Here is a 14592-nt window from a genome sequence, read left to right on the forward strand (position 1 = left end):
ATATTCCCTCTTGATAGCCACCTAACCTGCAAAAAATAGACAAACATGTATTTTTGATTGTAATGGTAAATTATTTATTTTTTGTCTATATACCTCTGAATGAAGAAGAAGATCACCATGTTCATCTTAATTTTGTTCCATTAGCGCACGAAATTGACGCCGCTTGAGTGCATTGGAACGTATATGATTGATTGTTTTTACTACAGCTGTCATTACATCATCAATTGTCGCAACTTTAGCGCACAGTGCTTCCTGGTGTATCACATAGTGATATGACATAAATTTGTTAGGAAACTCACCACTATTTCTCAGCAAAGTAACAACTCCTCGAATTCTTCCAATCATAGCAGGAGCGCCATCTGTGACAACAGAAGATATTTTTTGAAGAGGCACTTTCCTATTTTTTAATATTTTGAACAATTTGTCATAAATGTCTTGTCCAGTTGTAGTTGTTTCCAGTGGTTCAATTCCAATTCAGTTCTTCAAATAAACAACAATTCGTAGTGATAAAACGTGCATAAACACAGAGTTGTGCTTTACCGACAAGGTCAGTAGACTCATTGAGAGTAATACTCACAAATTCAGCTTCTGACAGATTGTTTGACAATTGTTCATAAACATTAACAACCATTTTCTCAATTTTTTGAGTAACTGTACGCGCGGATAAGTGCATACTTTGAAATTTGTCATGAATTTTTTTATCATTTGGGAAAAGAAATTTTGATGCTTCAATCATGCATTCTTTGATTATTTCACCATCAGTAAATGGTTTCAGGTTTTTTGCTAATATCCATGACACCATATTAGAAGCACGAGTTTCACAATCAACACTGCTAGACATTTATTGAAACAAACTTTTCTGTCTTTCTAAACAGCTTTTCAATGAGTTGTATTTTATTTTTCTGGTCGTTGAATCAAGAGGATATTTAGTATTGTACAATTCATGTTTTGATACTAAATGACGTTTAAGCTTGGTTCCTTTCAGTTTACTAACAGACTCATTACATATTAAACATAGAGCATTGTTACTCGGTCCCTCAGTGAAGAAATAAATCAGCTCCCATTTTTCATTCCACTGACATGCATATTTACGCTTCGCTTCATGTTTACCTGGCATATCTTTGCAAGTTAATGTGTGTATTTATCAGAGTTGCAACTTCTGAGTAAAGCATCCAAACTCGATAACCGATTACTCAATAACTGGTTATACTCGAGTAATTTTTGGTAATTCAATTTCCAAATATTGCGTCTTAAAAAACCGGTTATTTAAAACATTAAAGATTTGCCGACTATTTCTTTTATAATACTTATTTCGTAAAAAATCTAAACAATGTAGTATTTTTATTCAAGAAAAGTACGAAAAACATTCTAAAGACGATAACTTTTACCACTGGTATATTTGATATGAAATAGTTTTTACAGTGTTAAATTAATTAAATTGTTGTTTGAGTTACTTCATCTGAACAAATTCAAATGTTCTAATTATTTTTGACGTGCTTTTCGAATGTTTTTATTTTTGTAGAGTAATTTTTTAGCATGATTTAACTTTTAAGTATAAGGATCTTATTTGAAGTCTTAAAGTGCTACAGTGTTAGAGTGCATTAAAATTATTTTTTTACTATGTCTAAAATGACAAGATCTGGTGTTAGGGAGTATTTTATAAGGAGGCTTTATAATTTTTACAGCCTGGAAAACAACTAAAAGGCCCACAACTACACTACTTTGTATATTATGCAGTTGGGTGGCTTGGGACCCACAAATTATGTAGCAAATATATATATATATATATATATATATATATATATATATATATATATATATATATATATATATATATATATAAACCTCAAATAATTTTTAAAAGAATATTTACAAGCAACAACGAGGTTTTACGAGGTAGAGCTTTTGGATATGGTCTTACTGATTCAGGTGTTATAGTGTGTTGTGATTGTAAGGCATTGCTTGTAATTTTTTGCTCATCATCCTTATAATAAATCATACAATCTTGTTTTTGCATAACTATGCCTTCAGGTGTAATAGGAATTTGATGTGAATTATCAAAGGTAGCTATACTAAATGTTTCTATCAGAGGGCAATTAGTTACTTCAGCACTTTGAAAGTTGTCATTGCAGAAAACAAGTCGTGAAAAAGGATATATTCCAGATGTGGAAAAACCTGCAATAATATTCCTGGCAATATATGTTGTAGTAAATGCTGGTGTCACTATGCCAACTAAATCATGTATTGTTATTGTTTTTCCCGAATTGCATACAAGCCAATCATTCTGAGAGATAGACAGTTTTTACTTAAAAGGACCATTAACTGCCACATCCAAAGGTTGCATTCTATGAGTGCAGTGAGGAGGAAATGTTAAAACTACTATTCCGTTTTCACAAGAATAATTAATGGCATCTAATGTACAATGGCTTTCATGATTTTCCATTAAGAGTAGAACAGGATCCTCTTTCGAACATCTGAGTAGTTTTTTTATATGTTCTAGAACCTTTAAAAACAGTGGCCCTGTCATCCAGCCACTTGTTGGACTGTTTGCATAACCAATACAACCAGATGGTCCTCCTTTTATCATGGTGTCATAAAGCCGTGCTCTTAGAAATTTGAAGACAGGTTGAATGAAATTTCCTATGGCATTTCCTATACCATACATAGTAATTAGTTGTCCACATTCAGCAGACACACACTGTCCTACTTGTTTTGTTCCACGCGATGTTATAACATGGGGTGCTTGTACTACTATCATAATGCTGGTTTCGTTGATATTATAAATTCTACCAGAAGTTTAATTTTTTTTTTTTTTAAACTTTTTCATAGTTATCAAAAATTATCATAGTTATCAAAAATATCATTTCATAGTTATCAAAAAACTGATTTATATTGTGCTGATTGAAATTTGTTGAACCAGACAAACTTGTATTTTCAGGTTTTGTAAGTGAAAGTTCTTGGTGACTTTTCATGAAACCCTTCAACCACTCTATACCAGCTTGTTTTTTTTCCATCCATTTACTTGGACATTTGCAAAGTTTCATAGCATAATGAAATGCTTATTCTCTTGCTTGTTTATATGTTAAGCCATAATTCATTTTAGAGTTTTTTATTAGGTAGTCTCTTAACATTATTTCCTCGTCTTTGTTAAATACTTGTGCAACAGTATATTTAGTTGTCAAACCAACCTTGGTCTTAGATAAATTTTTATACTTCTTTATTCTGTAATGTAAAGTATTACGTTTTATATTATAAGTTTTAGCAGCTTCGCTTGGCTAAAACTTATAATATAAAACATAATACTTTACATTACAGAATAAAGACTTGGCTATTTTTAATATTAGATAATCAAAATTCAGGTCGTAGTAATCAAGCAATACAGTGCGAGAAGTTTAAACAATTCAAAGGTGCCCCATTCGTTTTATTCAAAACTGCCCCAACAGCATTTTAAATAATAAACAATGATTTTTTCAAACAAAATTATCTCAATTATTGATATTTTCTGCTTAATTGTAAATGATATGAATTATTCTATCTTATAAATAACATTAAACATCTCACAAGTAAGAAACGTGGTCAGGAAAATATTGTAACTTTACATCGAAATGTTTACAATTTGTCCTCAAAAACAAATCAATCAAATAGTTTGTCTAATTTAAGCAAAAAATCAGTTTTGTTTTAAAAATCAACATATTTTACATTCTAATACTTATATATATACTTTTTTATTTAATGAAGTCGTCTTCGCAATGCCGAGAGGGCCACAACAGTTAAGGAAACTTTTTTTTTTTTTTTTAAAACTGTGATTATAACCATCTTGCAAGGCTTTAACTTCGAAACACAAACATTGGCAAACAAGATCGCATCCTGGAGAAACAAGTTGAGTGTGGTACAACCAGGGATGTAATGGATTGGAACTCTGAACTTTTTGCTTACAAGGGAGCCCTCTATCATTATACCATTACTGCACTGGTAGTGGCATACACTTAGCATATACATTAATCATATAAATTCAAACTATTTTAACAATTGCATCTCTTATGCAACAGTGAGAATATAAATGAATAAAAAAATAATTTTAAAAAGTTCAAACAATCAATGGTTAATATTTTTTATATTCATTTTCCAACTGATTCAGGATAAGACATACTCTAGTTTGCAGCTCTCAAAACTAGATGAATAGGCAGGATGAAACTAGTTGAATAGACAGGATAGATAATTTGTAAAAATTCATTTTCACTTGAGATTCTGAGATTCAAAATCTAATAAAAACTCTAATCTGGCTATCATGCTGTCATCAAATTTTTAAATTACTTTACGTTCAAAATGTATACATAAAAATAAACATAGTGTTTTGAAAAACAGCTGCAGAAGGCTAAGCAAAACAAAATTTTTAAAGCGATCAAAAATTACTTGCTGGTTTAGCACAATACAAATAACTTAAAAGCCTCTATTATGATTAACAAGACAGTTAGTTATTTTACTGAAAAAAATTCATAATAAATTCATAAAAGTAAATAAGTTATAAATTATAAATAAGTTCATAATAAATATTATCTATTGATATAAAAATTCTAATCTTTTTGAACTTTCCTACAAAATCCTAATTTTTACACACTTTAGGCTAAAAACGAAAATAATCAAATCAAATTTCGGCAGCACTCTTTAATTGTTTGTATTATGTGTAAAGGATCATGTTTCTTTGCAGATGTGCAATATTTAAAACTTTTGTTTTTTGACCTGCCCTAACTTTTCTATAACTTTTTGTTTTTTTAGATGCTTAAAACTTGTTGATAATCTTAACAAAAACTTGTTGAATAAAAACTTTTTATTAAACAAAAACTTGTTTATTAAAAAGCAACTTTTTTGTGATTAAGCTCAATTTTTAAAAGTAAAGTTTTAATAATTAAAAAGTCTTAAACGTTTAGAGTTGATGCAAAATATTTACCATCCACTTTTACTTCCTTACACTCAAGTTTTTTGGGGCATAAAAACACGAATCTTTATATCAAATTTGGCAGTACTCAGAATCATCCTATTACACTTTTTTTTTTAAATAATACTTTTATTTTGTTAAGAAACAACATTTCATGCAGCAAGGTGTAAGTTTTTGATTCTTTTAAATTTTGGCCAACCTTAATATACATATATATATATATACATATATATATATATATATATATATAGACACACACATACATATATATATATATATATATATATATATATATATATATATATATATATATATATATATATAAAATATATATATATATATATATATATATATATATATATATATATATATATATATATATATATATATATATATATATATATATATATATATATATATATATAGACACACACACATATATATATAGACACACAAATATATTTATATGCTGCTAAACACTTACAAAACTCTATGATGCCACATTTTAAAGTTGAATATACAAAAAGAAGAAACACTAAGACTGACTTCAATCTGCTTTCTTGTGAGATGTATCTTATATATTATATAATACATTTGTATATACTATGTGGTACATATGCATGAATACAAATAAATTAAATATTTGTTAGATAAAAAACAAACTATATACCATATTGCACAAATTTGTGCGCTTCTTTTACAATTCCGGCAATACCATCCGTGTGATGTACTGCTCAAAACCTTATAACATATACCACATTGCATATGTACAACAGTAGAATTCTTAAAAAAAATTATAAAATCATTAAATAAAAGAAAGATTACTCATATATATATATCTATATATATATATCTATATATATATATATATATATATCTATATACATATATATATATATATATATATATATATATATATTTTTTTTTTTGTTTTTTGTTTTTCACCTCCTTAAGGCCGATAAAGCCACTACAGATGAGGAGGCTACTTAATAGTGGTTATAACCCTCTCTCAACTCTATAACTCCGAAACACGAACCTTGACGAACAAGGCCGCTGCGCGGAGAAACAAGTTGATATATATATATATATATATATATATATAAATATATATATATATATATATATATATATATATATATATATATATATATATATATATATATATGTATATATATATATATATATATATATATATATATATATATATATATATATATATATATATATGCATATATATATGTATATATATACAGGGGCGGATCTGGGGTTCATTTACTTTACATTTTAAAATTCCACCGGGCATTTTTTATTATTCACAGTTTCAGTGTGAATTAGCTACGGTAAGCGCAGGAGTGTTACAAACTAAGATTAGGCATAATGACTTTTTCATGCATTAGTCGAAAAAAGTTTTGCCAAATCAAATCTCAATACGAGGTATGTATTTTTAATCACTATAACTAACGAAAAATTAAATTATGCCTAAAGTAATATGGAACTAAGTCGTCAATTCACCTAATCAGATCTGAGCCTAGATAAAAAGTCTTATAATTAATTGTGCAACTTGAAAAAAATTTATAAACAAGCCGATGGATAAGGATTTTGCAGTTAGTGTTGCAAAGTTTTTTAAGTGCCTTATTTATGATGTCTGACATTTGTTATAATGTACAAATGGCTTTAGAGCAAGACGATGTTGTTTTATTAAATGAAATTTGCAAGAAGTTGTCTTATGAAGTAAATTCTTTATGTTTTCTGTATAAGGAAAACCTGCATTAATTTTAAGCAATATTTCTGTTCAGAAACAAACATCAAAAGCTCGAAATTAGATAAACCCATTCAGAAAGTTATTAACCGCTTATAGTGCTATATTTACTTTATGCTATTATGCAATAAAACAACAAAATTATCTTCAGTAAAAATAATTTGTTTTATCTGCAGTTTTATGAACTTGCAAAAAGTAAACAATAATTTGTTTTCTCTTTTTGTTACATTATAAAAACATATGCTTTGCTTAGTGAATTACAAACTGCTAGCATAGATTTGTGATAATGTTGCTGTTATGCTTGTATATGTAAACATATACTTTTTGTATAGATACATATTTTTTATATAATAATAAAATATATATATATATATATATATATATATATATATATATATATATATATATATATATATATATATATATATATATATATATATATATATATACATCACAACAGCAATATAACAAAACTATACTAGCAATTTGTAATTTCCTAAGACAAGCATACATTACATACAATGCATATAGTATTATTATAAAAACATAAGACAAGCATACATTTTTAGAGTATTATTATAAAAACATATGCTTGTCTCAGTAAAGTACAAACTGCTAGCATAGTTTTGTAATACTGCTGTTGTGATATTTTTATATATAAACATATATCTTTTTAAATATAGATTTTGCATTATGTCAATTATAATCAAGCAACACTTATTCCAAAAAAACTGATTGATGCTGTTTAAAGCTTGATGCCAAGCAATAAATGTCAGTTATATATAATTCTTATTAATCAGCCTTATTTTATCTAAATTATACAGTTAATGGTTGTAATTTAGAAAATTTAAGAACTGTCTAAGAGTTGTGTTTTTTATTGGTTCAGTTATTCACAATGCGTTACCTGCGAGTTACCTTTATTTATTAAAAAAAAAAAAATTCTTAAGGATTGTAAAGTTAGTTTGTAAGTGTTTTGCTTGTATTATTTGAATTTATTTTAGATCAAATCTTGTAACTACCTCTGAATTGTATGTTAATGCGACGTTTTATTCCAACATCCAATATTTAATGGTATAATTAGCAGTAAAAATTTTCCTTTAATAACATTTTGAAAATCACATTATCTAAATCTGTTATTTTTCTAAAAAGTGGATTGTGCTCAGTAGGTATATTTTTTTCAAACGTTTTAAAGTTTTATAAACATTTTCATATTTACTTAGGGAGTTACATTGGGGGCTTTGGTTCATAGAAAAATATATTTTTAAAAGAAACTCTGAAAATAAATTTTTTGATTAATCATGGAAAGAGGCCTCCTGCTTTATAATACCCCTGGGTCCTAAAAAGTCTTGATCCACTATTGCACATTGCCATAATATACTATGCTTTATATGTAATCCAGGAATAAAAATGTGCAGGGAAAAGCAGTTTGCTAATTGATACTGTATTTTTCTGTCATATGCCTTCAATCGTTCTGCATAAAAAATTGTACACATGAATAAAAAGGAACCTTAACGTGGTTCATGTGCTTTAAACAAATCCTTCCAGACAGATACTCTTTTAACCTTTATACTGTGAAGTTGGAGCATCAGCATTAGTAAACTACCGGGGTTGGTATTTGACTGTGGCCAAGGCCGGTTCTATAGACAGGACTGCATAAACATTGGTGTATATTGACTTGTTTTTATATATCATATCAACATGCACCAATATTTATACAGCCCCAGCCATAAGCCCGGTTTTGGCCCAGGCCAAATACCAGCCCTGGTTGTTTACTAATCAGCATTCTGAATTTAGTTTATACTCAATAAATAGAAACTTGACTGTACTATTTGTCTTCAGAGATTAGTAATATTCAAGTTATAAAAATCATTTTAAAATTAACTTTGAATATGAAAATTGTTTGTTTGAAAACATGAATTTGGGTAGATTAGAAAAAATTCACAATTGATAAATTGGGGGCATTTCTTTGGCATCTGACAGTAGTTGTGCATGAAAAGGATGGGGTTATGAGACTGATTGGGGGTGGTGGAGGTGGTAGAAATTTATACAAAAAATTTTTTGCCAAAGGATAAATAAATCCTAGATCTGCCCCGGATATATATATATATATATATATATATATATATATATATATATATATATATATATATATATATATATATATATATATATATATATATATATATATAACTCTTATATGTTGTCAGAAAGTTTTTTCCGTATTTTGTTGACAAAAGTAAAATATAAAATGCAAAACTGGAATTTTTTTTTAATTAATTGATAGACTGCCTGCCCCAACCAAACCCTCAGTCGATGTAGCAGCACTCCCTTGCGAGTCAGGCTAAAAGATAGTAGATGTAGCAGCACTCCATTGTGAGTCAGGCTATTTGTCAGTCAATATAGCAGCACTCCGTTGCGAGTCAGGCTTTTTGTCAGTCAATGTAGCAGCACTTTGTTACGAGTCAGGCTATAAGATAGTCGATGTAGCAACACTCCGCGCATGATTTACAGTAAAAAAGATAAAAATAAAAACATTTTATTAAAAAAATAAAAATAAAAACATCGTTTATATTGTTAAAAACATTCTGGTCAATTAAATTTGCGTTTTTGCTGTTTTTTTAAAAAACGATTAATTAGTAATTAAATTAATGGTTTTAACTTTCTGAAAACACGCAAATGTTGGACGAAAGTTAAAAGTAATTAAAAGTGACGTATGTGTTAGCGTAAGAATAATTTTTTTCCTTCCGTACTTTCCAAATGCAACAATCTATAGAACTATATATATATATATATATATATATATATATATATATATATATATATATATATATATATATATATATATATATATATATATATATATATATATATATACAGCCTTCAGAATTAGAAAAAAGGTCAGCAATTTAATGCTGACCTTAAACTGTTAGAGGTCACCATCAGGTCGGCAAAAAACTTAATACAAAGGTTTTACCATAAAATATAGAGAAAAATCAGCAATTTTTTGCCGATCTTTAACACTTTCAGGTTGGCAGTTAGGTTGGCAATGCCGAATATATATATATATATATATATATATATATATATATATATATATATATATAGATACAGTATCGGACAAAACGAGTGCAACCAAATAACGCTAATTTAGTTTCTATATATAAAAGTGCTGGATTTTTTCAATTTAGAGAAATAACTATGTAACTGTTTAGAGACAAAGTTCTTCAAGTTTTATCCATCACAAAGTTCATTATTTGCACACGAAAATTAATAAATTAATCAAAAGTATTAAAAAAAGTTGATTTCCTTCTGGACAAAACAAGTGCAACTCGACCAAATGTTGACCAAGCTGTATTTCGCTATCAATATTTCGTGGCGAATCCTTTGTTGTCGATCACAGCCCTGCATCTTCGAGGCATAGATTCAATCAGGTGATCAATGAAACTTTGTGGAATCGCTGCCCAGGCCTTTTGGATTTGTTCAAACAGTTGATCCTTATTACGAACACCTTCACGATTAATTCTGCGGTTGATGATCTCCCACAGGTTCTCGATAGGATTGAGATCCGGAGATTGAGGCGGCCAATCCATCACCGATAGGTGGTTGTCTTGAAACCACTGCTTGACTACTTTTGCAGTGTGTTTCAGATCGTTGTCTTGCTGAAAAACCGATTTTATTGGCATATTCCATTCAGCATGAGGTAAAATACCATCTTTCAGGATATTTTTATACATGAAACGGTCCATTATTCCATCGTTTCCATGTATTGGACCTAGACCGTTAGCAGAAAAATACCCCCAGACCATTATATTACCTCCACCATGCTTCACGGTCTTATGGCAGTAACGTAAATCAAGGCGTTTTCCGGCCGGTCGACGTACATGGCAAATGCCATCGCTCCCAATGATGTTGAACTTCGATTCATCATTGAACAGGACAGTTCGCCATTTCTGCACATTCCAGTCAATATGAGATGTAGCAAACAGGAGTCTTTTCTTCTGGTTTTTTAGTGAAATCAGCGGTTTCTTTGCAGGGCGTCAAGGAAACAATCCGGCTTTAACAGCACATCATCTGATTGTTCGGTCCTATACAGGCAGCTCTAATTGCTTTTGTATCTCGACTGATGATATCCAAAGATCCTTCTTGACGGATCTGGCGATCATAGAATCCTCTCTAGAAGTGGTGGAACGCAGTCTTCCACCTTTGTTATATACTGCCATCTTCCCCGTAGAACGATATTTGGAACATAGTCTTGATACGGTCCATTTTTTCACGCAATATTTATCACAAATACTTTTTTGTGACATTCCACTTACGTAATCGCCAATAATTTTTTTTCTTAGTTCCAATCCAAGACTGTTGGGAGCCATTTTTGCACTTGAAGTCATAAAAATGATAAAAATAAATAATCACGCTTCTCAAGGCTTACCATGTTACATTTACCTTGTGATGATACAATAATGCTCTGTGGAACACAACGTTTTGGTTGGATGTGGACTGTATTGATGTAATGAAACACTTGTTGTATTTCACTTCTTCTATTGATGTTCTTCGATAAAACACTTTGATAAAACTCACTTCGATAAACTGTCTTGATAATACTGACTGATTGACTTCCATATACTGACTGAATTACATGTCAATTTACATGTCTCTTATATTGTAAAATGAACCTGTGTGAACCGGTTCTGGAAGATTCTAGATGCTTCTTTTCGATGCTTCTAGAAGCTTCTGGATGCTCCTGAATGTTTCTGGATATTTCTGGATGCTACTGAATGCTTCCAGATGCTTCATCTGGAAACTTCTGGAAACTTCTGCATGCTTCTGGAAACTTCTGGATACTTCCTTTAATTATTAAAAAACTACCAAGACATTGACACAGACCAGACTTAAGAAAATGAAACAAACCAAAAAAGTTGCACTTGTTTTGTCCGCTGCAAAATGGCACTTGTCAACGAAATTCTGCCTGTGTGCTGTCACCTGTCAGCTGATTGCTCATGTCATGGCATGCTTTGACTCCAGACTCCTGAACTGTTTGCTGTGGTAGTATAGTTCGTTTCGTTTTTAAGACATGTAAAATTAGGAACACTTTTTAGCATTGTTCGATGTTGGTTGCAAATGTTTTGCCCAATACTGTATATATACATATATATATATATATATATATATATATATATATATATATATATATATATATATATATATATATATATATATATATATATATATATATATATATACATATTTATATACATATATATATATATTTATATATATATATTATACATATATTATAGTATTTGCAATAAAAAAACACATCTGGTTTAAGGTATTAATAGGAGCAGGTGCATGATTTATAACCTCAGTTGCAATGTTGCACCCGCCATATCTGTTTTAGACAGGCGATATACTGCTCGTGCACTCATTTATTCCTGCTGAGGCTTTTATATATATATATGTATGTATGTATATATATATATATATATATATATATATATATATATATATATATATATATATATATATATATATATATATATATATTAGGGTGGGCTGAAACCTAAAAATAAAAAAGTGTTCCCTCTAATTACTTGGCTTTTGATGTAAAATGAAGATTTATGAGAAAAAAACCATGTGGTCATCAGTTTTGGCCGACCCACCAAGGGTTCAATTTAGTGATCAGACATTGGTGGCCCCTGGACCGTTTTTAAGACCTATTCAACAGGGGCAACCAACCGCTTGTCATTTTGTCTGGTTGCCCCCCTTGAGTTGGTTTCAATAATAGCCCAGGGAGTAACAGGTATCCAACCACTAAATTAAGCTATTCTTACTTGAGGCTATATAAAAGACCCCAGAAACAAAGGATCAGTGGTTCAAACCCACCTCTGGGCAAATTTTGCAACATCGGTTAGAAAGAAGGCGTGAACTCTGTGTTAAATGCTCTTTTATTTAGGTGCCCAAAGAAGTCCTTAGGTTTAGATATCGGATATAAGTGACCCCAAGGGTTATTCCTAAAACCAACTCAAAGGGTGCAACCAGCCAATGTTCATTATTTCTGACAAAATGACCAGTGGTTGATTGTCCCTGTTGGGTAGGTCTTCGAAACGGACCGAGCAACAATGTCTGATCACTAAATTGAACCTTTGGTGGGTCAGCTAAAACTGGTAACCACTGACTATTTTCTTCATAAATGTGTTTTACAAATCAAAAGCCAGGTATTAGGAGGGGACACTTTGATTTGCTAAAAAAATTCATTTTTCAGCCCGCCCTAATACATATATATATATATATATTTATATATATATATATAAAATATGTTAGTGTGTTCTCTAAACAGAGTGTTCAATGTTCTAAAAGAACAGAGCAATAATAAATTAGTAAAAACACTTATGGCAATTTCTGGAATGCCCCGCTACGACCGAATTTTTCCATTTTCCCTCAAAAGTATGTTTTTGATGTTGGCAAATGCGAGTTGAAACCTTAAGTTTTGTTTCACCTACATAGAGCTTTCCACACGAACACTCCAGTTTGTAGACTCCTGGGTAAGAGTTGTTGGGAAGTCGAGTCTTTTTTTTTTGAGTTATTAATTGTTGAAGGTTTTTTGGTGATTTAAAAACTGGAGTATATCCTACACTTTTAAATATCTGTTTTAATTGATTACTTAATTTTGGTACCCATGGTAGAGAAACATAATTTGGTTCTAGTTTTTTGATGTTATTGTTGTTGTTTTGCTTATTGTTTTTTTATTTTTTTGACAATGTTTTGAAGTATTTTTTTATTATAACCGTTTTCTGTAAACACTTCTGTTAGAAACTTTAATTCATGACTTATGTGTTCTTTACTGCATAATGCAAAAGTTTTTTAGATAAAACCTTTAAATACACCATAAATTACTTTTGGATCGTGACAAGAATGCGGCTTTATTTGCACATTAGTTATTGCATCTTTGCGATAGATATTAAAAAGATATGTTCCGGATTTGTTATTTGCTTTTGAGAGATCGAGAAAATTTATTGCGTGTGAATCACTTTCTTTTTCAATTGTATATTTGATATTTGTGTGTTGATTATTTAACAAGTCGAGAAAACGTTCTGATTCTGCCTCATTTATAAAACGGGAATGGATATCATCTACATACCTTTTAAATGATTTTACACATATTGGTGGTGTAAGATATTGTGCCTGTAGTAACGCTTTTTTCTTCATAATGTTGTAGAAAACTCTCTGCCATTACTACCATTAATGATAAACCTATAGGACCTGCATCTTCCAATGCGTGTATGTTGCTTTCATGTAAAGAATAACAATTTGACAAACACAAATCTAAAAGTATTTTTATTTCTGAAAAAGATAATTTTGATTTAAAGACAGGACTGTTACGGAGTTGTTCTAATAAAATATCGATTGATTCTTTAACTGGTATTGAAGGGTAAAGAATAACAATATCGAATGAAACTTGAAATTCACCAGGATCGATATACCATGATTGAGCACATTCAACAAACTGTTTTGAAGTTTTATTTTGTTAAGATTGGAGGTAGGTTGGATGAGATTTACTAAATAATTTGATAATTTATATGTAGGTGATCCTATTGTGCTTACTATAATTCGCATTGGGTAGTTATTATTTGGTTTGTGTGCTTTGATAACACCATATAATCGTGGAGGAGTGGCGTCACTTGGATAAAATGATCTATATTCGTTTTTTGTAAACTTTATTTTCAGACTTGGTAAGGTATTCTGAACTTTGCGAAGGAGTTTTTGAGTTGGATCATAGTTTATGATTTTAGATTTTCCGAGTTGTTCTTCAATTTTTTTAAGAGCATCGATTTTATTAATTCGAACAAAGCCTAATCCTTTATCGAATGGATAAATACTAATTGTGTTGCTAGACTTA

The 14592-nt window shown here is 29.8% G+C and overlaps 1 protein-coding gene across 1 annotated transcript in view; it reads right to left on the bottom strand.

Annotated features, from left to right (window-relative positions):
• Positions 1-14592, bottom strand: part of LOC100210968 (GATOR2 complex protein WDR24) — an 86994-nt gene that overhangs the window by 13684 nt on the left and 58718 nt on the right. Inside the window, exon 21 of the mRNA XM_065810866.1 lies at positions 5607-5719. Coding sequence (XP_065666938.1) covers positions 5607-5719 — 113 coding nt within the window. The remainder of the gene's footprint in view (positions 1-5606; positions 5720-14592) is intronic.

Source organism: Hydra vulgaris, chromosome 11, assembly GCF_038396675.1.
Source record: "Hydra vulgaris chromosome 11, alternate assembly HydraT2T_AEP".
NCBI classification, from domain to species: domain Eukaryota; kingdom Metazoa; phylum Cnidaria; class Hydrozoa; order Anthoathecata; family Hydridae; genus Hydra; species Hydra vulgaris.